The sequence below is a fragment of the Dermacentor albipictus genome, chromosome 3 (assembly GCF_038994185.2).
Source record: "Dermacentor albipictus isolate Rhodes 1998 colony chromosome 3, USDA_Dalb.pri_finalv2, whole genome shotgun sequence".
Taxonomy (NCBI): domain Eukaryota; kingdom Metazoa; phylum Arthropoda; class Arachnida; order Ixodida; family Ixodidae; genus Dermacentor; species Dermacentor albipictus.
The window spans coordinates 353,974-377,989 of record NC_091823.1 but is presented as its reverse complement, the minus strand read 5'-3'; the positions used below and the strand labels follow the sequence as shown (position 1 = coordinate 377,989).

Sequence of the window (24,016 nt, the reverse complement as noted above, 5' to 3'; positions counted from 1 at the left end):
ACATTACTGAACAAGAATCTTGCTAGTAAATACTCATAGGGTTTTCAGTTTAATGATTCGCCATACAGTGCCTGAAGTCATGTGCCTAAACAACGGGCAAGAAGCCATGTCTGGGGAAGTCACCAGTTTGACAGCTGAACTTGCATCCGTTACAACAGCTCCTTCTTCTTTGATAATAGTGCTGGCTGCAATTCACTTAGGGGCGTAAACAATCAATTGCAGACTATTTCCATAAGGTACGACGACACTGAGAATCGGATGCAACGCTACAATCTTTTATTTTTTTAATTGGAAGATGAAGAAAAGGAGAACTGGGTAGCTTCAGAAAAAAAAAAAATATTCATTTCTGTTCTGAAAAGCTTGAACTACAAATAGCCAGCACACAACTGGAGTGCGCACACAGCTTGGACATGTTCGCCCAAGGTAAACACAGCTCCATTATAGCTAAGTTTGCATTTTTTAAGGACAAGCAAATCGTCTAAAGGAATGTGCCTTTTTTATCTGAGAGGACTTTTCGCCATTGACACGAGAAGCTAGAAAAAAGTTCATTGAGTTTGCAAAAAGTAAAAACAAGCCCTTCAACCTATATGTGGACAAGCTTCGCATTCTAAGTTTTGGTACCAGAAAATCTCCACCTGTGTTGCTGCACGCCACATTCAGAGCTGTGACCGCCAAACTATCGTGATAAGCATCTTCTCCTATGTGTTTTACAGCACGCGGTGCGTAGTGCCATTGGTAACGTACTGTGTGCCTTTAGTAGGCGATAATCCAAATGCGTCACCATTTCCTGCTGTAGGTGGCGTGATGTGGGCAACATGTTTTGCTTCGGCTGAATCCAGTGTTGCCCTCCAGCTCGATTTCATTTCAATTTCCCTTCACCCTTTTAGAACACTACACAATAGGAAAACAACAAAATGTGTCTCGGGCCACCAGAGCACTACTAGCTCAATGCATGTCAGCATCTCGTGCTGCAACGATCTGTGCGACACTTTGATTTACGTAGATGTAAACAATAGTTGAGTCTATCAAAGTTTTTTAGTTACTTTGTATCGTATGTTTTCCTAATTAGCACGTTTTTTCTTGCAATTTTTTTCTAATATGTATGAACGAGGTTCAACGGTTACATTACAATTTTCAGGGATAGCTGTTAAACGAATCCGTGATTATACAGTTCAACCTCGCAATAACGAAATTGGCAGGGAACGCAAAAAAAATTCACTTTCGCAAGATTTTCGTTGTTGCGAAAAGAGACAGCGCAGATTAGTAATGCGCTGCAGAACAAAGCATTACTGTCAAAATTCCATTAGCCTACTTTGGCAAGGTTTGCTCGATGATATGGAACCGCATTGCCGACATTACAGTGTGTGCCGCATGCATCGACCAGCAGTGGCAGTACTGCCATGGCGCAGTATTCTTGGTCAATTGCTTTCAGAGATGCGATCACTTTTGCAAGATTTTGCGTAACTCAGCACCAGTCGCAGAGCAACAGCGCATGCAGCAGCATTTCTCCAGGGCACACTGTTGCCCGTAGGCGCCAACGCGTCCGGTGCCGAGTGCAAAAGTGATTGCATCTCGTGTACCCGAAGGTAAATGATCGAGATAACGGCCCTTTTGTGCAAATATACGTCCGGCACCGTATCCGCTGTGGGGTCTGATGTGGGATTCTCACACCGTACTCTCGGGACAAAGGAACGACAACACAGTAGTGCAAACAATCACAAGGGCATTTATTGCACCTTTCATAGATCAATGCCCGCTAGCCGAGTTGCTACCCACAAAACATGCCGATGGGCGCGCGACAAATCTAGAAGTCCAACTCACCGCGACTGGAAGCGAGCGAATATGTTCGCCCCATGCTGGATCCCAACACCTGGTCGTTCGCGTGTATGGTCACGCGAATCGTGGCGCGTTCGAGGGCGGCCACGCGAGGCGGTCTCGCAGAAGCATGGGTCGGCGCGCACGCGGGAGACGTCCCCACCGTGCGCCGACCCGCCGGGAAAGAGGGTCGCTGCACGTGCGGCACGGCACGTCCGTCCCGCTTGCTGTCTCTCACCCAAGCGAGAGCGCCTTGTCTCTCCCGCACCCAGGTAACCCCGCAGCAGCGCAACACTAGCACCATCTCTCGCACTGCGCCTGTACCACTCCGACCGCCGCATGCGCGGCGAAGCCGCACTACAGGAGACGCGCTATGCGGGAAAAACATCAGGGGAGGCGCGAGGGTCGCGCATCCCCATATCCCCCCAACCTTAAATCACTTCTTATTCCGGCGAAACATGTGACACGGTCTAACATTAACCCGTGCAGGAAATGTCCACACGCTGTCCATAGCATGCGAGCCGACATTGTCCTTGAAAACACCGCTGGCGTCCGCCGGTCACAGCAGCGGCTTTGCAGCCTCGACGTCACGATCCCAGGCCAGGGCTCCGGAGACGACGACGCAGTAGTCGGTACGAGCAAGCGTCGCTCGCGCCGACGCGCCCTGCTGGGAAAAGCCGCTGTAGCTGTCGGTGACTGCCGGCTCTTTTGTCCGCCGCCGAGGGTTGTGAGCTGGATACAGGAGGCCGCCGAAGTCGCCGCGCCGAACTGGCCACAGCATCACCATCGCCCGGGGTGGCTCGATCGTAGTCCGGGGCAGCAGCGCAGACGATGTGCAGGTGACGGCAAACCAGGGGTGACTCCAATCACACTGCATAAACTCAACACACTCTGCAAACACTGAAGTAGTGCAAGGGAGAGGAATTATGCATGCGCATCGCCCACGTGGTACAATGTTCAACTCGGCTAGCAAAAGATCGGGCAGCTACTCAGAAGCTAAGTTCACGTGAACGAAGCTCGCTTCCTTGAGTCGAACGAGTAATTTCAATTCGTGCGAGGCTAACTAGAATGAGGTAAGCAAAGTGCAACACCTCAACGCCACGGTCCACCAGGTTGTGTCCATCCACGTGCGACAGGCAGCTTCGTAAAGCCTTAGGCCTAAAGCGTCGTTACTCTGACAACAACCGGCATCCAAAAACGACACCCAAAATGAGCGCAAAACAGGCAGCCGCGAGGAGACGTCAGCTCTGTGAGGTGGTCCTACTCCGCTCGGTGCACACAGCATCCGAGTTGACGGCGCCCACCGTCCCAGACGGTGTCGGAGCGCCTGGTGCCAGGCCGCAATACCAGTCAGCCCGTAGTGGCACCCGTGGCCCGCAGCCACCCGGCTCCCAGAGCCGCGACTTCATTAGAGTCAAAGAGATAGAAGAAGCTATTTACATTAGAAATTCGGACCACCCACGAGGCTTCCGTACTCACTCGCTTCAGGCCTGCCAATATGCTCCGCGGGCGCTATGCCTCGCTCTCCCAGGATGCAGACCACGTGGCTCTCGTACCGACGAATGTCATTAAAAAAAATTCTTGCGAAAAGGCTTAGCATGTTGACATGTTCAAACACACTACAGCCACCGTCACCTCACTCAAGAAAGCACGCCGCCTACGCTTCGGTTCAAACAAAAGTCTCGAACGAAGCAAAACTGTTAAAACTATCGTCCGATGCCCCAAGAGTCCCACATTGGGCAGCCAGATGTGGGGTCTGATGTGGGATTCTCACACCGTACTCTTGGGACAAAGGAACGACAACACAGTAGTGCAAACAATCACAAGGGCATTTATTGCACCTTTCATAGATCAATGCCCGCTAGCCGAGTTGCTACCCACAAAACATGCCGATGGGCGTGCGACAAATCTAGAAGTCCGACTCACCGCGACTGGAAGCGAGCGTCGCCCCATGCTGGATCCCAACGCCTGGTCGTTCGCATGTATGGTCACGCGAATCGTGGCGCGTTCGAGGGCGGCCATGCGAGGCGGTCTCACAGAAGCATGGGTCGGCGCGCACGTGGGAGATGTCCCCGCCGTGCGCCGACCCGCCGGGAAAGAGGGTCGCTGCACGTGCGGCACAGCACGTCCGTCCCGCTTGCTGTCTCTCACCCAAGCGAGAGCACCTTGTCTCTCCCGGACCCAGGTAACCCCGCAGCAGCGCAACACTAGTGCCATCTCTCGCACTGCGCCTGTACCACTCCGACCGCCGCGTGCGCGGCAAAGCCGCACTACAGGAGACGCGCTATGCGGGAAAAACATCAGGGGAGGCGCGAGGGTCGCGCATCCTCACACCGCACACTGTGCCTGTCGGGTGGCACCAAAACAGCATTCTTTAAGCAAGGGATGCGTATTCCCGGATGATCGCTCAATCATGGCCCGATGCATGACACTCCGTATGCTGCGACTGCCATCTCAAGTGCCGTAAACAATTCTGTGTCGGTGGGACGTGCATATTTTTGTTTTTGCTGCATTTTTCTCACTGAGGCGCACATTACGCAGTGCACTGCCATGATAGGCAATTGTTGTTCGAAACACGCATTCAGTTTGCGTTCAATTTCACCTCACGCGATTGGCCTATAGGCCTCGCCGAGTTGTCAGCCACGGGGAACATAAACTGAACGTGTGTTTCGAACAACAATCTATGATCTCGCCTAGTAGGCATGCAAAAACTGTCGTCACATATTGGTAGCAACATGCGTGCCGCTTCAAATGGACGATCAACAAACAAGATGGCGGCCATGGAGCGTTTTAAGCGCACTGATCGCTTCCGGCGCTTTGGTTGTTTTTGTGAACAAAACTGGTGGCACCCACACAAGTGTAATGTGGTGGTATTTTATGCAATTTTAGTGCAAGACAATCACATTTGAACACATTTTGGACCCTGCTAGCCTTACGTGAGTAAGTAATATGCGGAGCTACGTTCTGGCAAATTTCGTTGATACAGTGACACCTTGTTAAACCATAGTTGGCCGGAGCTCGGAAAAAGTATGTACTAAACGGTAGTACTGTTTAACTGAAATAGCATGAGATCAACCACTTACCTGTTAAAACGGAACTCAAAGAGTGCGATGAAAGGGAAAAAAACATTCAGTATTTATTGAATTCGCATGATAAAAGTGTTATTATATATACTGAAGCTGCATGCCAGCTTTTCAGCCAGCCCCTCTTCACGGCGAACACTCGCATGGCAAATTTCTTGTTGGCATTACGTATTCTCTGTGCACGTGCGCAGTAGTGCTGCAGAAGTCCCGGGGCGCCTTTTTCATTGCCGGGTGCTGGAGTTTGGAATACTTTTCGTTTGGAATAGAGTTACGTTATCGCGCCCCTGTTCTCGTCGCGACGATTGCATTCATGAGGCTGACGTAATGCGCAGTTTATGCCACTGTTGGGCCTGAATCTCACCCGTGCTTTCACATTCCATGTCGTCCTCATCACTGTTGATAGTCGACACTTCAGTAACAACAGAGGCAACGATGGCGAAAAGTCGAACCTCGTAACCAACATGTCTTCACGGTCGCAGCAGCGCTGCCGAGCAACTTCTTTGCATTCCGAATGCCACACACCATAGTCAACAGCAGATCCCTGTTGCGTGCCAGCGCCGACTTCTTTGTATCGCGTTCGATAGCACGGATGATGCCTAATTTTTCTTCTATGCTGAGTACCCGCCGTCTTTTTTATCCGAGCTTCGGCATAACGCAAGTCCTCGCTTGCACGACGCCATAACGCTCGCTGCCATGTCGTCAAAATGATGTTGATGTTAATGTGGCTTCATGCGCAAACGCACAGGGTGCTTGGAGGCCGTTGTTCCGATCTCTGAGGCTTGTTGTTCTGCCGTACCGCCCGATGGACACAACTCACCGCCGTGTTTTCGCGACTAAAAGTTGAAACGCTACGTTTTAACCGATGTGTACGCAATAAGCTGGTACGGTTTATGCAGATACAAAACACATTATGTTCAATGGCCGCTGAGTCGGGGATTTGACTTTACTACCTTTAAAACGAAACTACTGTTTAAGCGGGTACGGTTTAACGAGGTTTTACTGTAGAAGATTGCAGTACAGCAACACTTCGTTGCCAAGAGGTACGAAATTAATAAAGGGAAAAATCTGACATCCACCCGTTTCATAGCAATTGCTACAAAGAAACCCATATGGGTTCCTCGAAAGAAAACTCTGAGTTGAAGAAAAATTCGTCCTGGTCCGGGACTCGAACCCGGGACTACCGCCTTTCCGGGGCAGCCACTCTACCATCTGAGCTAACCAGGCGGCAAGTAGATGGCAGGGCGAAGTCGAATTTGTTGACAACACGAAGCAAAGGCCAATGTTTGACGTAGTAGTTCCGCAGAAACCCGCGAGGTAACCCACAAGTAATTAATAAAGGGAAAATCAGACATCCACACGTACAAAATGCATTGAATCTTATGGGTGTTCTCCAGGGAGACGAAAATGTTTCATTGTCGTGGGAATTTCGTTTTTTCGGGATTTCATTATCGCGGGTTTACACTGTAATAAGGCTTACTATGGTGACATGAATCTAACTATGTTTTACAGTGACACATTCCTGCCCTCTTTTTCCTGTCGTTCACTAAATGAAAACTGGATACACTCTTTTAGCATTAATTGATAAGTACATCTCCCTATTTACAGTAACTAAAGATAAGTGTAAACCCTGGTTTAACAAGCGTCTTCATACTTTACAAAACTGATGAAAGCTACTATATACAATCTACACTTGTTACAACGGACCCATCTACAACAGAATTTCAGATATACGGACCATACTTCAGCCTTGGTTTGTCCTACCTATTTTATTAATGCAACTAAGTTCGCTTTTAGTGGACCACACTACAGGACTATTGGCTACAGCAGACGAAATTAGGGGCGACAAAAAAAATTTCAAATATTTTTCTACATACTTTTGCCGCAGCGACATGGGCTGACAACTGACTTGTCAGGGTCAGCCGATGATCGCGGCTCAATATTATGAGCACGAGAGAGGAAGGCGGAGTGCAAATCCATCATCGTCTGTTGCGCGTGAGGCACAGGGCGGACAGCTGGGGGTGGGGGGAGGCGAGAGAAACGGAGGTTCTACTCTGGTGGCTGCTGCTTACAGCGTGGGCTCTGTATCTTGAAAGCGATCTGCGCTGTGAACAAAGTGCGTGCCCGCACAGGCCTCATCTTCAAAGCGATCTGCAATGTGGAAAAAGTGTGCCCAGTGCCGGTATCTTCAGTAAAACACGTTGTGGGGCTAGTTGATGCATAGCTTTCAATAGGCGAAGCGCCAATAGTGACGGCACACAAGAAGAAATACAGACAGGACAAGGCGCCCACACAAGTGTAATGTGGTGGTATTTTATGCAATTTTAGTGCAAGACAATCACATTTGAGCACATTTTGGACCCTGCTAGCTCGCCCGGTATCTTCGTATGCACTGTGCTTTCGACATTTAGTTCATGTTGAGCGAGAGGTGGCATGAAAGTCAATTCGCTCGCTGCTGCTGCCACGCTTCTCTTGCTTAATTTTCTATCGCAATCGATGCAATAGTTCTGCAGAAACTCACAAGGTGGAGAGAAGTAATTAATTAAGGGAAAATTAGACATCCACCCATTCGTAGCAATTGCTACAAAGGATACCCATGCGGGTTCCTTGAAAGAAGAGCCTCACAGTTGAAAAAAAACTCGTCCTGGTCCAGGACTCGAACCTGGGACCACCGCCTTTCCGGGGCAGCTGTTCTACCATCTGAGCTTATCAGGCGACCAAGAGATGGCAGGGCGAATTTGAATTTGTCAACAACTCGAAGCAAAGCCAAGAGTTTGACGTAATAGTTCTGCGGAAACCCACAAGGTGGAGAGAAGTAGATGGTAAAGTGGCTGCCCCAGAAAGGCAGTGGTCGTCCCGCAGGCAGGGTGTCTACCATCCGGGAAAACCAGGAAAACCGGGAATTCTCAGGGATTTTGAGTAGTCTGGGAAAGGTCAGGGAAAACTCAGGGAATTTGGACCTCTATCCGGGAAAATTAGCGGCAATTTTATTGAAAGGGTCGAAAGTCGCGGTAATGCTGGCTCGAGTAGCAGACAGGAATCATAATGAATTGTCTTTGACGCCCTGTTGTTGGCAGGAGGAGTTGCCAGTGTACAGTCAACGAGCGACTTTCCGGATTCCTGATAATTTGGACGGCTTCGCGGCGCCACCTCGTACCCCATAGTGTCAACGTATCAGAATGTGTGAAATTTCCGACGCAAGAACTCTTTGCCGTCCGATTTTCCCCGACGTTTTGCTGCGACCGCAGGTCCAAAACGGCATTAATCAAAGGCGCCACCACTGCCGTTTTGATTACTTTGCCGCCTCGAACCGGCACTCTCGCACGCAGATCCGCTGGCACCCGTTGCCGCCACTGCGGCAACGCTAGGCCTAGCTACTTCGACGTTCGTTATGAAGCTTCTTGCCATTGGGTGCCGAACTTTTTATTGAAAGAATTCGCTGCTGTCAGCAATGGCACGGACTCCACCTTTGTGGTCCTCGCGATTGGCTTAGAAACCTAGAAAACACAGTGCGTTGCATAATGCCGGTTCGTGAAAGTCAGCTTCGCCTCTGGACAGAAATGTTACTCGGTGAAGCTTACGGAAAAGTATTGCAGTGAAGCATAACAAGCGTGGGAAGTGGCTGTTGCCACAGAATACAGTATGTATATCTTAATTATACACGCGGGCACCCGGCATTTCCTGTCACAGTACAAGCACAGGTATGCCTAATATGTGTACCGACAGGCCTTCAGAGCGTTTTCGAACGTGCCTGTGGCAGTTTGAGCCCCTAAGGGCAGTAAATTAAGCGCATTTATTTTTTGCCAACTGGCCGATTTTTCGAACGTTTTCGCGGCCCCTAGGAAGCTCGAAAAATCGGTCGTGGACTGTGCAACTGATCAAGATGTTTCAAATGGTCCTTGGGGCGAACGAGTGGCGGAAGGCGGACAAGAACAGAAGCGACCTACGCATTAAGGAATAAACGAGAAAGGAGGCTTGTTGCCGCTGTTTTGAAAGAGCTTGAGCTCAAAAAGTAAAGTTTTGGCTGATGCCAAGATGCAGGTGTCCCTCATCCAAACCAAAATACACCCTTTGAAGCAGTGCAACATAACACTCGGGTGTCGTGCGCGGGACTGTTGAGGTTGACTTACGAGCTGTTGAGAGAGAATCTCAATTGTGACAGAGTTCAGGCCTCATCCCACTGAGGTTGCTATCAGTTGATAGAAATAGCTCATATTAGAAAATATTTGCCTTTGTATGCATCTCCTTTTTATTCGTATTTGATAATGTCCGACCCTATTTGCAATTGTTTTAGAAGACACTTTATTTGCTGTGCATTTTACTAACCCCTGCCTTCTATTCTCTTTTTGAATAACATAAACACTGCTCCTTAGTATTCAAATTGGATTAAGTTGCTTTTTTTTTTCATGTGCTTACTAGAGAGTGACAGCATCAGGCGATATGGTTTCAGCCCATCTTGATATAAAACATAGTTCTGCATCACTCAGGGAACTTTGCAATGGCACTCAGGGAAAACCTGGAAAACTCAGGGAATTTAAAAATGTGAACTTGGTAGATACCCTGTCCCGGTTTTGAGTCCCAGACCAGGACAAATTTTTCTCCAACTGCAAGGCTTTTCTTTCGAGGAACCCGTATGGGTTTCCTTTGTAGCAATTGCTATAAACGGGTGGATGTCTGATTTTCCCTTTATTAATTACTTCTCTCCACCTTGTGGGTTTCCGCAGAACTATTAGGTCAAACTCTTGCCTTTGCTTCGAGTTGTTGACAAATTCAACTTCGCCCTGCCATCTGCTAGCCACCTTGTTAGCTCAGATGGTAGAGCAGCTGCCCTGGAAAGGTGGTGGTCCCGGGTTTTGGTACCGGACCAGAACGAATTTTTCTTCAACTGCGATGCTTTTCTTTCGAAGAACCCGTATGGGTTTCCTTTTTAGCAATTGCTACGAACGGGTGGATGTCTGATTTTCCTTTTATTAATTGCAATCGATGCTTCGCCTTTTGGGCAAAACTGCTACTTTTTTGTTTTTGTTTTTTACTTTAGACATTTGTCATTCACGCTTTGCAATAAACCTGTTAGACATTGCGACGAAAGTTTCGGAAGTGAGGCATTAAGATATTATGGGCTTTGGATAAAGCAGACATGTTTTTTCGATTATCAGGGTCCGTTGTAACAAGAGTCAACTGTAAATAAGCTTAAAATTCAAGCTGTCCTTCCACATAGGCTTGTTGCAAGATTACCTAAAGAATTACTGTGCCAAAATAATCTCGGCTAAAAACAAATGTTACTCACATGATCTATTCTCCCTTCTTAAGGTTCACCTGGAAAAGTTTTGGTGAGTGATTGCTCTTGATCGTCCCACTCGCAGTGTAACACTCCTTAATGATGACCAGATGGTGATGTCTGATCAACAATTTGCATTCGACTTTTACAGGTTCTTTACATCCGTATTCATCATTGAAGGTCATTCCCGAGTGCCCATTTTTTCCGATCTCTCTTTTCAATTCATGGCACCAATTAACATTATAGTATAAAAGATGACAAAACTCTTTCCAAATCTCAAAGTATCTTTTTCCACAGGCATAGATAACATAAATTCCAAGATACTAAAAAAATACCTCATCCACCTCTAGCCAAATCCTATGCATCATTTTCATGCAGTCGTTATCATGAGGGCTGCTCCTGTGTCACTGGAAGGTTGAAAAAGTAGTTCTGGTGTTGAAAAGTAATGACAAGATTTCATCAGAAAAACTACCCTGTCTCAATAACCTGCATCTGTTGCAGATTGCTCGAACATATTGTTTCAAAGTGGAGGGCCGATGCACAAATGTATGTACAGCTATTTACATGAGGAAAAGTTAGTGGTAATTGCACAGGCTAGTACAAATCTCACAAAAGGTAGAAAGAAGAGGTAGAAAGGCAAGAGACCAGTGGTATCATGACGTGACAAATTGTATGCAAATCTCATGTAGGACAAAGTGCTGTTCCAGTTGCGATGGTCTGCTGAAACGTACATAGACAACATCTCTGAAAGGGTGTGATTTAGTCGTTCAATCAGTCCATTCGTTTGTGGGTGATATACGACTGTGACCTTATGTTTGTTGGAGCAGGAACGAAGTATGTCTTTGATAACTTGGGACAGGAAGTAGCGTCTTGAATGTCATCTTGAAGTAAAAAAGTTTGCTACATCTGTAGCACAGCTGGTAGGCAGGGCACGCGTAATGGCATAGCGCATCGCGTAGTCTGTGGCAACGGCTATCTATTTGTTCCCTTTATAGATGGGGGGAAAGGGCCAAGAAGGTCCATGCCGACATGGAAGAAAGGCTCCGTTGGAACATCAGATGGGTGAAAGTGGCCAGCAGGTTGTGCACATGGCCTCTTTCGATGCTGGCAGGGGTAGCAAGCCACAACATAATGTCGCACAGAGCGGTAAAGAAGAAGCGACGTCGAACTCTGTCATAAGTGCAGGAGGTCCCAAGGTGTCCGGCAGTGGGTGCATCGTGGAGCTCAGCAAGAACAGTAGAACGGAGATGACGAGGGACAACTAGCAGTAAATCTGATCCATCAGAGCTGATGTTGCGTCGATAAAGAATGTCATCATGGAATGCAAACATTCTGTTTTAGTGATCTGGTTGTCCTGAAGTCAAGCGCTCAGTGACCGACCGTAGAGAGGAGTCCTTTCGCTGCTCAGTAATGATGCCGTGAAAGTCAGAAATGGCCAGTAGGCAAGTGTCAGCATCCATTTCGTCGTCAGGAAAATCGATAGGATGAAGAGACAAGCAGTCGGCATTCAGATGTAAGTGGCCAGACTTGTACATCACTGCGAAAGAATACGCCTGAAGTCTGAGTGCCAGGGTCCAAGGCGGCCAGCGTGGTCATTCAGTGATGATAGCCAGCACAGAGCATGGTGGTCCATAATGACAAAAAAGGGGCAGCCAAACAAGTAAGGGCAAAATTTAGCCACTGCCCACACCAGAGCGAGGCACTTGCGCTCAATGATAGAAAAAGTGCGCTCTGAAGGTGGCAAGGGGTGACTGGCATAGGCAATGAGGCGCTTGACTTAATTTTGCTGTTGGTTGAGGACAGCACCTATAATACCATGGCCACTGGCGTCTGTGCGAACTTGAGTTGGTGCAGATAAATCAAAGTGGCCTAATATCGGAGACGTCAACAGAGAGTTTTAGAATTGGGGGCGCAAGTCTCTGGGCCCCTAAGCCGCGTTGCGTTGGTTGCACTTGGGTTTAGATGAACAGCAGAGTTTGAGGATGAGGTCGAACGCAAACAGTGTTGGGTTGAGCGCTCGGGGCGTAGAAAATAAAAAGGTGCTTGAAAGCAAAAAAAAAAAGAGCCTCTTTTCTTACGGGTGAAAACGAACAGAATGCATTTTTGAGCAAAAAGAGCGAACAATAAAATGTAAGAAACGTAATCGCTGTGTTAGTATCGGTTAGTATTACGAATTAAGTGTGTGATTCTAAGCCAAGCAAAGCTAATCGAAGCCAAGTGCTCTTAGTTGGTGTTTTCTTGTGACGCGCTGTGAAAGAACTGTGGGTTCACCCATGTGAAATGGCGAAAATCAGTCGAAGTAAATCAAGTTTGCTCTGCGACCATATGCTTTACGCCATTGCTATCACCCGCTAGGGCGGCCCAGACGGCTTGGGGGCCAACGCTAGTTTTCGATTTTTAGGTCTTGGGTTAACGCGAGCGCAAGAACCCAAGACTGGGATGGTTTCTGTGCATGCGCACTTGTGGCACGCAATTTTCTTGGGTCCCCAAGCCGCTTGGGCCCCCAATTCTAAAACTCTCTAATAAGTGGATGAGGATGTAGAAGGCGTCGGCTTGTTCACGACCCCAAAAGATTGCAGTGTTCCTCGTGAGAAGGTCAATCAGTGGCTGGGCGATATCCGCAAAATTTTTAACAAACCGACGAAAATAGGAGCATAAGCCTGCGAAGCTGTGCACATATTTTGCTGAGCAGGGTACAGGAAAGTTCTTGTCTATGTGAATCTTATCAGGATCAGGATATATACCACAGCACTGACAAGGTGGCCAAGAACTTTGACTTCGCGTGGTGAAAAATGGCACTTAGAAGAGTTAAGTTGAAAGCCAGCCTCTCTAAAGACTACAAGAACATCGGCCAAGCGATGAGGTGCCTGTCAAATGAAGGGGAAAATACAATGACATTGTTCAGATAACATAAGCAGGTGGACCAATGGCCCTGAAGGAGAGAGTCCATCATTTAACAGGGATAGGCGGGCTAGTTGGTGGTCCTTTCGAAAGTTGCTGCGGCATTGCAAAGACCGAAAGACACAACCTTAAAATGGTAAATGCCGTCCGGTGTAACAAAAGTTAGTCTTCTCACGGTCGAGTTTATCAACCAAAATCTGCCAATAACTGGGTCGGAGGTCGAGTGAAGAGGAGTATTTCAATCCGTGATGGCAGTCTAGAGCATCATCAATCCAGAGGAGAGAGTACACATCACTTTTCATGATATGGTTCAGTTGACGTTAGTCGACACAAAATCGCCAGCTACCGTCATTCTTTTTGACTAAGACAACCGGCAATTCCCAAAGACATTAAGAGGGCTCAATTATACTTTTGGTTAGCATCTTGTCTACTTCAGCTTAGATAACGCGGTCTGCGTTCTGCGTAAGACACGTGATGAGGACGTCGGCGGATAGGACTAGCATCACCAGATTATGGGTCACAATTTTATGGGTCACAGTGGAAGTCTGTCCTAGCGGGCGATTCTCAAAGTCAAAGACGTCGCGATAAGGCACCAGGACACAACAAAGATCAACACCCTATTCGGGGAGCAGGTCTTCAGCGATCATCTTGGAAAAATATGCCGGGATCGGATGTTGCAGAACTGATCGGACAGCAAGTGGCTGCACACAAGCACAGAACATCTAATACAGAGATGGCAATATAGTCAAAGGGAGAAGCGTTGCCAAGCAACATGCCTTTTGGGATAACTTGCATACTTAAACCAAAATTTAAAACAGGAAGAAATGCGCAGTTATCGGCGATAGTGACAATGGTACGAGGAACAGCAACTTTGCATAGCAGGAGGACATTGGCATTAGAAGTCGGCACATAGTCACCATCAGGAACTGATGGGAAGCATGTTAAAGGCATATACAATTAAACCTCTATATAACAAACATCAGTATAACAAAATTCTCAATATAACCAAGTATTCAACTTTTCATAACCTATTTTCCATTGAACATTATGTATTTAAAACTTCAATATAACAAAGTGTGTTTGTATGTGATTTCAATACAACGAAATTTCACTGCCGCCACAAAGGAATGCTGAGACAATAAATGGAAACATCCGCAGCAGATGGTCAAATGATTGAATTACAAGCGGCTGCTTGCAAACGCACCTCTCACAGCGATGGCCAAAGTGGAGCCACATCATCTTCTGTATAAAGTCCAAGTGCGATAAGATCCTATCACGCCCCGTGCACTGTGTGCTTAAGGGGGGACATGGCCTTTGAAAACCGAAAAATCTGGAAACAGTCAATTTTTGGAAAACCACATATTCGGGCAGTATGTCTTATAAACTACCATTTCTGTAAATATCAGTCTAATTCATTGCGAAACTATTTCAAATAAAGTTTATAACGAGCCGCGGCAGCCCAAGAGCAGCAAGCGAGCGATCAAAATACCCCTACTTGGCACGAACGCCATTTCTCTACCGCTCCCCCGAGTGCCGCCATTTTGGTGTTGTTTTGTTCGTGCACTCTTGTGCTTTTTTTGACCCACCTCTTGTGGCAGCAGTGGCAGTGGCAGCAGCGTGGGAGATGCGTAAATCGCTCATGATTGGAGGGCTTGCGAGAGCTTTCAAGTTTCCCCGCAGCTGAGACGCAAAACTGAGATTGGGCAAAGTGCGCGCTCCTCAAGGACGCAGGGGAGCCCGCGACTCCCACTCACTGGCTGCTACGTGCGATGATGTATTGGTCTCCTGCATAATGCATCTAGCCGTCATCTGCTTCAGCTCCTCTATCGGTGGCGCCGTTTGTGTGTTCCGCTTGCCATCGTCTATCTTTGCAGCGGTTTGCATATTTATTTATTTATTTATTTATTTGTACATACTGCAGCCCCATAGGAGGGCTATTGCAGGAGTGGGCAAAAACAGTGTTGAACAAAAATAAAGTGAAATCAACATTGACTCTTACAACATCTTTACAATCATTTACAAAAATTTTACAAATTCTTTTCAACGATTCATAAAAAGCAACGACACAGCAAGACGCACACATAAAGTATAAACTAAACCTGATTTAAATAGTTACATATACTGGTTTTTATAGACAGCAATTTCAAATTCGCTTATCGGGAGTGAACGAACGCAGCCAGGCAAGGAATTCCATACTTCTATTGTGCGGGGAAAGAAGCTGTACTTGAAGGTATTTGTACGGGCATAGAGAGGGTTAAGATTAAGCTTGTGGAAATTACGCGTGCAAGAAGGCTTGGTGAAAGATATGCAAGCTGTGTTTGAAGTGTGGTATGACTTGTTAATTATGTTGTGCAAAAATTTTAAGGATTCCACATCACGACGTACTGAAAGTAATGTTAGATTCAGCGTTGGGAGGGCGGACGACGGTGAAAAATAGTGGTCATACCGATGTAAAATGAAACGGACGGCTTTTTTCTGAACTGCTTCTAGTTTGATTATGTTGTTTTGGTTATGTGGTGACCAGACTGTTGCGGCATAATCGATAATGGGGCGAACAAGAGTTTTATACATTAGAAGTTTTGTTGCTTTCGGAGCCTTTTGCATAGTACGACGTAGGTATCCAAGCTGTTTTAGGGCCTTTGAACATGTTTGGTCAATGTGTGTAGTCCATGAGAGATTGTGAGTAAATGTTATGCCAAGGTATTTGTATTGTCGAACTCTGGTTAAAGGAGACCCATTCAATGAATATGTCGCAATTACAGGTGCTGCTCTTTTCGTGAAGGACAAAACAACCGTTTTTTTAAAATTAATGTTCATTTTCCATTTTTTACACCAAGCACTGAAAGAGATAAAGGAATCGTTTAATCGCTGAAAGCTATTCGGGGAATCAATCACGTCGTATAAGACGCAATCGTCAGCATAAAGACGAATATTAGAGGAAACATGTTTTGGGAGGTCATTGACATAAATTAAAAACAATAAAGGACCCAGGACGGATCCTTGAGGAACCCCGGAGCCTACTTCAAGTATGGATGACCTTGCAGAACTAAAGTCGACGTATTGGGACCGGTTAGAAAGGAAACTAGCGATCCATTTGACTAGGTGGGAATTTTTTAGTATTGCATTTAATTTTTGCAAGAGGTGAGAATGAAGTAATGAATCGAAAGCTTTAGAAAAATCAATGAAGATAGCATCAATCTGTTTACCGAGATCCAACTGATAAGCGATGTCATGAGTGAAGTCGGTTAACTGCGTGATAGTACTGAAACCACGTCTAAAGCCGTGCTGAACATTAGTTAGAATGGTGTTGGACTCCAGAAAATCTATTATGTGTTTGTAAATAATATGTTCCAGCATTTTGCACGATTGGGAGGTTAAAGAAATGGGTCTGTAATTCGTTATGTCTGTCTTCCTGCCTGTTTTATACAAGGGTATTACTCTTGCAAGTTTCCACGATGAAGGAACGATTCCTGTATCTAGAGACTTATTGAATATAATTTCAAGATAGCGTGATGTCCATTGTGAATAGCGAAATAAAAAGGAATTAGGAATACCGTCGGAGCCACTAGACTTTTTTGTGTCTAAATTTAGAATCAAATTAAGAACGCCATTAACATCAACGGAAATGTCGGAAATAGAAAAATCTGAATCATTATCAAAAGCAGGGCAGACATGAGAATCGTTTGCGTACACCGAATGGAAATATTCATTGAATGCATTGGAGATGCGTGCAGGATCATTTATAGTTTCATCATTGATAGTGAATGAAGATGAAGATTCAGTAGTAGGCATGACAGAACACCAGAACTTCCGAGGATTATTTCTTAGTAAACCTGGCAGCTCGATATGAAAGAAAAAATCTTTGGCCGTATTCATTTTCAAATTTAGTTCCTCTTTGGCAGAGGTGAATCTAGCAATTGCATCAGGGTCATTACTGCGTTTTGAGCGTCTCAGTCTTCTAACGCGGCGTGATAACTGCAAGATTTCTCTAGTCATCCAAGGGAGGGCACGATTTTTTTTCTTAGTTTTTAACGGAACAAAGCGTTGAATACACAGCTTTATAATGTTTTCAAATTGGCGAACTAATGTATTCACGTCACAGTCTTTACTAAGTGTGTAAAACGATTCAAAACGTTCTGATAAGACATCAAGAATAGACGTGTCGTCAGAGCGATTAAAGTCGAAAAAAGTTTGAATTTCGGCACGCGGTTTACAAACTGTGCAGCTTAGCGATATGGACACTGCCCTGTGATCTGAAATGCCATCAGTAATTTCACACTCAGACAGCTTATCAACAAGGTCTGAACTAATAAATACCAGGTCAAGAAGTTTGTTTTGTCTTGTTGCGCCATTGACTACTTGTGTAAGGCCAAAAGATAAAGAAAAGTTAATTAGTTCGCTACCTAAACAACTGTGATGCGATAGTGAGGGCCAGTGAATATCTGGTGTGTTAAAGTCTCCCATTAGAATTAAGCTAGATGTATGAAAACTGTGCGTGTTGATGTAATCAGCGAGAAGAAAAATGTTATCAGGTGAGGAGGCCGGTGGATGGTAGAAAACAGAGACTATGATTGTTTTTTTGCCTAGGTATAATTTACACCAAACAGACTCAAGATCTGCTGGAGGACAGATAACTGAAAACTTTAAATCCGATTTAAAGAAAATGGCGACACCGCCTCCCCTACCAGTTTTGCGGTCTGATCGGACAGCTGCATAGCGGGGTGGAGTGATTTCAGAGTCATATATGTGATCTTGAAGCCATGTTTCAGTGACACCAATGAAATGAGGGGAATAGGAGGCTACCAAGGAAAGAAACAGCGGGAACTTATTTACTAGACTTCTTGCATTCAAATTCAAGAAAGTAAGCTTGTAAGAGTCGCGAATTTGTCAAGGTGAAGATGACGTGGCCGGGAGAGTGTTGTCAGAAAGGCTCGAATTATTCGCTACGGCATTTACAGCGAGACCTGAATCGTCAACTAGGGCATTAGCTGCATCATTCCACCTGTAGCGGACACCATTTATAAAGACATGGTCATAACGCAACCTCACCACAGAGCCATGGTCACGAAAAGAAGAGGTTGCTGCCCATAGCTTTTTGCGGATGGCACGTACATTAGCCGAGTAATCTTCAGTTATGTAAAATTTTGTTCCTTTCAGCTTTGAGACAATTTTCATTATTTCTACTTTGTTCCGAAAGTCTAGTACTCGTAATATAACTGGGCGCGATCTACCTTCACGTTTGGTGCCAATTCTGTGACAACGTTCGATGGGCGGGCATTCAATTTGAAGTTTCTCTTTGAAAAATTGGTGTACATTAGACAAAAGCGTATCTGTGTTTTCGGCATTGTGTTCACCAAGTCCATTCAAAATTATATTGTTGCGTCTCGAGCGATTTTCAAGGTCATCATTTTTTTTAATTAGTTCCGAAACAGCCTGAGATAAAGAGCGTACGTCCGAACCAGAATGGTCAAATGAGACTTTAGGATCAGCGCTAGTTTTTTCGAGAGCGGCCACACGGGATTCCAGAGCGTCAAAACGCTTGTTAACAGTTTGCTGAAAAACCTTGATGTCAGCGATGTCTCGAGCGATCGTTTTTTGCCCAGCCAATAGTTCTGTCAGCATTCCGGAAATATTGTTCAAGTCATTATCAGGTTCAGCAGATGAACACGAAGTTTCGTCTGAATTACCGGTGTTACGAATCGTCTTTCTCGGGGGACCGGGATTTAATTCTATATCACCGCTAAGGACAAGCCGATTTGCGCAGAACAGTGCATGCATAAAACAAGACAAAAAGCTCTGTGGGCAAGAGAGCAGCAGCAAACAACGATCATCTGATCTCAAACAATGAGCGTTTTGAAAGTAACGTACCTGCACGAAAAACAAGACGCGATTAAGCATCCTGTTGGTGCTGCTGCAGTCTTGCCCACTGACGAGGAAAGCTGGGTCCAGGGCTTTTAAGCGTTGTGTCGATGACGTCATCGACAAACAGCATGCTCCTATTGGGCCGTCCGATGACGTCACATGTAAGTTGGAACCATATGGCGCGACGATAGGACCACTATCGCACCTGCTGAAGCTGTCACACGGGGAGGTGACAGGGCAATTCGGAGGTAGACCATCATACGCGGGCACAGGCTGTAGCTTCAAGTGCAGCGCTTGAAGTTTCTACCGTCCTTACGAAACAATTTTCAACAGTCTTTATGAGACTCTTGCATTTAGCCTGCGGATGGTTGTGTGGTCGGCCACGATGTGCCCAAAGAAACTCGAGATGCTACACGCATTCTGTGCAATGACGCATTCTATGAAGCTCGCCCACATGGCGAAGCTCGCCGCTCGCCCACACGCTGACGATGATTGCACCGATGGTTCCTATGGGGCAGCTTCTGCTTCATCTATGCAAGAGCGTGGTTGCATCGACACTTCTAGCAACGTGACCCCGTGTCAGCGGTGCTTTGCGACTGGGATAAAGGTTCAAAGAGGCACCCAACTTGGACTTGCAACAAGGCTTGAGCTGCTATGTATACATTGTATAGTAGTTGCAAGCTCGTGGAGTTCTGCTCGTCAGAATGACTCGATGGCCTTTGACATGAATATAAGAGCCATTGTGGCAACAAAACAGATAGGGAAGGGACAAACAGCCCTCAATGACTTTTAGGCAGCGATGAACGTGTCCCATCGTGGCCTGCTTCATAAGACTTTTCAGAAGCACTCGGAAGAAATTCAGAGAACCACAGGCACAGTGCACAGAGAAGTTCTATGCAGAATCTGCTTCTGCTTTGAAAACCACTCACAAGGAAATGGGTCCATGTTTCAGCAGGGATATCACAGTAAACTTTGATGGAACATGGCACAAGTGTGGCCACATGTCCCATATTGGAGTTGGTGCAATAATTGCAATCATACGGGCCTCATCTTGGACGCCATTGTTTTATCGAACCAGTGCCTTGGTTGCAAAGTAGGACCTAAGCCTGGAGACCCAGGCTACACAAGCTGGCAGGAGGATCATGTGTGCCAGAAAAACACTGACTCTAAGTCTTGGAGGATGGCGGTTGAGGCAGCTGTCATCCTTTTCTCATGTTCGGTGCCAAAGCACAACCTCCGTTACACAACACTCATGTCTGACGGAGATAGTGCCACCTTCTCTGCCCTTGTGCAAAAAAATATGCTTCTGGACTGGCTCCCATTTTGAAAGAGGAATGCCTGAACCACGTCCAGAAGAGGTTGGGGACAGCAGTGCGCAACCTTGTGCAGAAAAGTGACAAGGCTTTAAGAGGGAAGGGCAGGCTGACAAAGGCCTTCATTGACAAGTTGACCAACTATTATGGCTTGACCCTACAGAACAATTCCAACAATGTGGCTGCAATGCAGCATGCAGTGATGGCATCGTACCACCACGTGACATCGATGGACGAGGATCCTTACCATGACTTGTGCCCTGAGGGTACAGACTCGTGGTGTCATCATAACACCAACAAGAGCTATGGTGTACCACCTCCAAAGCATCGGTACAATCTTCCAGGCTATCTTGCAAAAGCACTGCTATTTGTTTGTGAGCGCCTCTCACAACGTTGCCTGGGAGCAAAAACACAAAATGCATCAGAATCATTTCGCTCTGTGCTGTGATCCCTGATGCCCAAAGAGCAGCATGCGTCGCTGATTGCTGTATAGACAGCACTGCGTGAGGCAGTTTTAAGATATAATGCTGGCTAACACCTGGCCACCCGGTCATTCGACGGGCAGCCGAGAAAGATCCTCTGCGCTTGAAAAAGGCCAAGAAGCGATCGCAAGAGAAGGTGGAAAAGCGGCAAAAGAAGAGGGTGCCTAAGGACATCTCCAGTTATGCTACAGGGTCATTTTAGACCAATATATGTGCTCAAAACATTCATAGCTAACTTTCTCAATATGACTTTTTTGGCTGGTGAGGCTGCTTGTTCCAGTCATATCTCTGTAACCACTCATCATATTTCTACAAATTTTTTTGTGTGTATCTGAATAAATTTCCAAGGGCAAGACAAGCCCTTTTTAACATATACAGTCGACTCCCATTAATACGAAGTTCACGGGGACCGCAAAAAACTTCGAATTAAACGAACTACCAATTAAGCACAAAACACAAAAAACAGCACTTTATTTGTGGCAAAATCGAGTATTTTCTCTAAGAAAAATAGTCGGTCATCTTGCTTTGCTTCTTCTTGCCAAATCATGCTGCTGAAAGCAAGTTCTGCAGGCTGTAGATGTGGCGGAACGCTTCTTCCGCGTTACCTTCAGCGGCAAAGAAGCGCTCCGCGAGAGCAAGGCCCGCAGCTATATCGGCAGCCTTAGGTTGCAGCTCGCCTTCAACGTCATCGTCGCTTTCCTGGGTCGCTTCCTGGGGTTGAATAATCTCTACAATTTTGCTATCCGTCAGCGCACCGCAAGTTTTGACCGCCTTGTCTACGGCGACGTAATCTTCAAAATTGACATCCCCGAGAGCATCACCAAAATCAGTGCCGTCAAGCTCGCTTGTTGACGCTTCCTCCGCTGAAATTTCAGAGGCATCCTCCGAAGAAGCTGCCACAAAACCGCAAGCCTTGAAGCAGTTTGCGATTGTTTCTTGCTTCACACGATCCCATGCTCGCGCCAACATGTGGATGGCACTAAGCAGGCTCACCTCGTACTTTGTGGAGCAATCCATACACAAAATCATGCGCTCGAGGAGGTGCCGCCTGTACAGGACTTTAACATTCTTGATGATGCCTTGGTCCATTGGCTGCAAAACAGCCGTTGTATTTGCAGGCAAAAATGCAAGGCGTATTGCACTCAAGGCTGGCACATTCACGTGAGCACTGCAGTGATCGACAAGGAAGAACACCTTGCGGTTCGAAGCAGCAAACTTGCGGTCCAATTTGCTTATCCAGCTCTTGAAGATTTCGGCCTTCATCCACGCTTTTTTGTTCGCCTCATAGTCCACAGGCAGCGTCTTCACGCCTTTAAAACATCTCGGCTTCGCGGCTTCCCCGATCACAAGTAACCGACATCGTTCCGTGCCAGTCATGTTTGCCGCGATCAGCACCGACACTCTCTCCTTGCTGCGTTTGCCCCCAGCACAGTCATCGTCCTTGAATGTCAGGGTCTTCTATGGTAGAAGCCAATAGAAGAGTGCAGTCTCATCTGCATTGAAGATGTCTTCCGGTCTGTATTCGGCGAGATATTCACGCAGCTTTCCGTCCTTCCACGTGGCGCATGTTTCCTGGTTAACGGACGCCTTTTCACCACACACGCTCTTGAAAACCAGGTCATGGCGATCTTTAAAGCGCGTCAGCCATCCATCTGACGAAACGAAGTCATCGATCCCCAACATTGCTGCAAGCGTTCGGGCTTCCATCGCAACGATGTCTCCGCTGAGAGGAAGTTTGTTGCTCCTGGCCTCCCTAATCCAAACCAGCAGAGCCTTCTCCAACTCTGGGTAAGCGCCGGTGCGCATTCGCTTCCGAGAAGTCTTGAACTTGTCGATTCAAATGCATCCATTATTGTGCGTTCCAGACATCAGACATCCCAATCCGTACACCGGGATTGGGATGTCTGTTTCAACGAGGTAGACTTCTTGCTGTCCACGCCTGCCTACCTCAACTTTGAGAGAGAGAGCTGCCAAACCCCATGGAATGCATTCCACGGACCGGCAGCAGGGCATGCACTACGAAAGCCGGCCTTTCTGGCTATGCGGCAGAATTGTACTCTCAGATGGACGTGGCCCTTGACCTGGCCCGTTCCAACCTGGCAAAAGCGCGAGCTGGACAGAAGCCCAATACGACCGGTCACATGGGGACGTGCGCTACGGCGTCGACGATCTTGTCCTCAGGTGCAACCATGTTTTGAGTGATGCTGCCAAAGGAATCTCTGCCTCCCTACAAATGGTCAGGCCCATATTGAGTGGAGACCAAAATGTCCCCTCTGGTATACAAGCAGGCTGGCTCCCAAGGGAGACCAGTCGGTGGTCCAGCTCAGGTCTCGGACCTCAAACCTATCGTTGCCAGAAGCAGTGACTGGGGGAGAGGGAGGTGGTCAACAAACCGCAGGCAAATCGTGACACAGCTGGCCCTAGGCCATGCCACCTGTACAACCTGTGGAAACGCACCTAGGCAGCTTTTCTCCCACCAGCTCGTAGCCAGACTTTATTCCCTACCGGGCAGCTGAATGGAGAAATGCAGTTACAGTGCGAGGGCGCACATTGAAGGGGTGCAGGTCCTTCTGACCTAATATACCCTCGAGTGCCGACCCGGTCTCATTGTGACACGACTAAGGAATTTTCCCCTACCAGCAGGCAGATGGACGTTATTCCCTGCCACCCTGGTAAATAGAGAAAATCAACGGTTGGGGCCCACATGTCGAAGCATTACCGGGCTCCCTTAGCCCAATATACCTTCTTGTGCAGTCCTGGCCCTTCACTGGTGGACGAGCTTCTCTACAACCCTGAACTAACAGGTCGTTGGTGGTCTATTCACCCGCATAAACTCTGCTACAAGCTGGGTAAGTGGAGTTTGTGCCCTCTCTACCCGTGCTGAATGCTGGCAAGAGGGGAGAGGACTTTTCCCCCCTCAACCACGCTTACTCACCAGGCTGGTGGGCTTACCTCTCTAAGTACGCCGGTGCAGAAGGAAGCGCGCTCCCTTATTGGCCCAATACTCCTTCTTATCCAGCCCAGGGACTGCTCTGATTGGGTAACCTTGGTAGTGCATGAGAGGCCACACTTTCCTTTGAGCACTGCCTTACCTTGACCGCATCACTTTCTTTGTTTGCTTGTCCGTGAATGACTTCCATGATGCCCTCACAAAAGCGGCCGGATGCTGCACATTGCCGCTCAAAGCCAATGCCCTGTGTGGCGGCTCCTGCTTGTGGCATCCAGGCTTCGAATCATTCCTCCAAGCCGGCCCAGAAGTCATCCAGGCCAGCACCTGTCCATGCA

The 24,016-nt window shown here is 47.1% G+C and overlaps 2 protein-coding genes across 5 annotated transcripts in view; one reads left to right on the top strand and one right to left on the bottom strand.

Annotated features, from left to right (window-relative positions):
* Positions 1-24,016, top strand: part of tweek (transmembrane protein KIAA1109 homolog tweek) — a 576,634-nt gene that overhangs the window by 367,288 nt on the left and 185,330 nt on the right. The gene's annotated exons all lie outside the window — the stretch shown is intronic.
* LOC139057798 (uncharacterized) lies at positions 17,868-19,122 on the bottom strand. The gene has a single exon (XM_070536553.1). It carries the CDS (start codon positions 19,051-19,053, stop codon positions 17,962-17,964), a length of 1,092 nt encoding a protein of 363 aa, XP_070392654.1. The 5' UTR covers positions 19,054-19,122; the 3' UTR covers positions 17,868-17,961.

Coding starts and splice junctions, on each gene's coding strand:
- LOC139057798 (XM_070536553.1), bottom strand. CDS start 19,053: ATGACGTCATCGACACAACGCTTAAAAGCCCTGGACCCAGCTTTCCTC.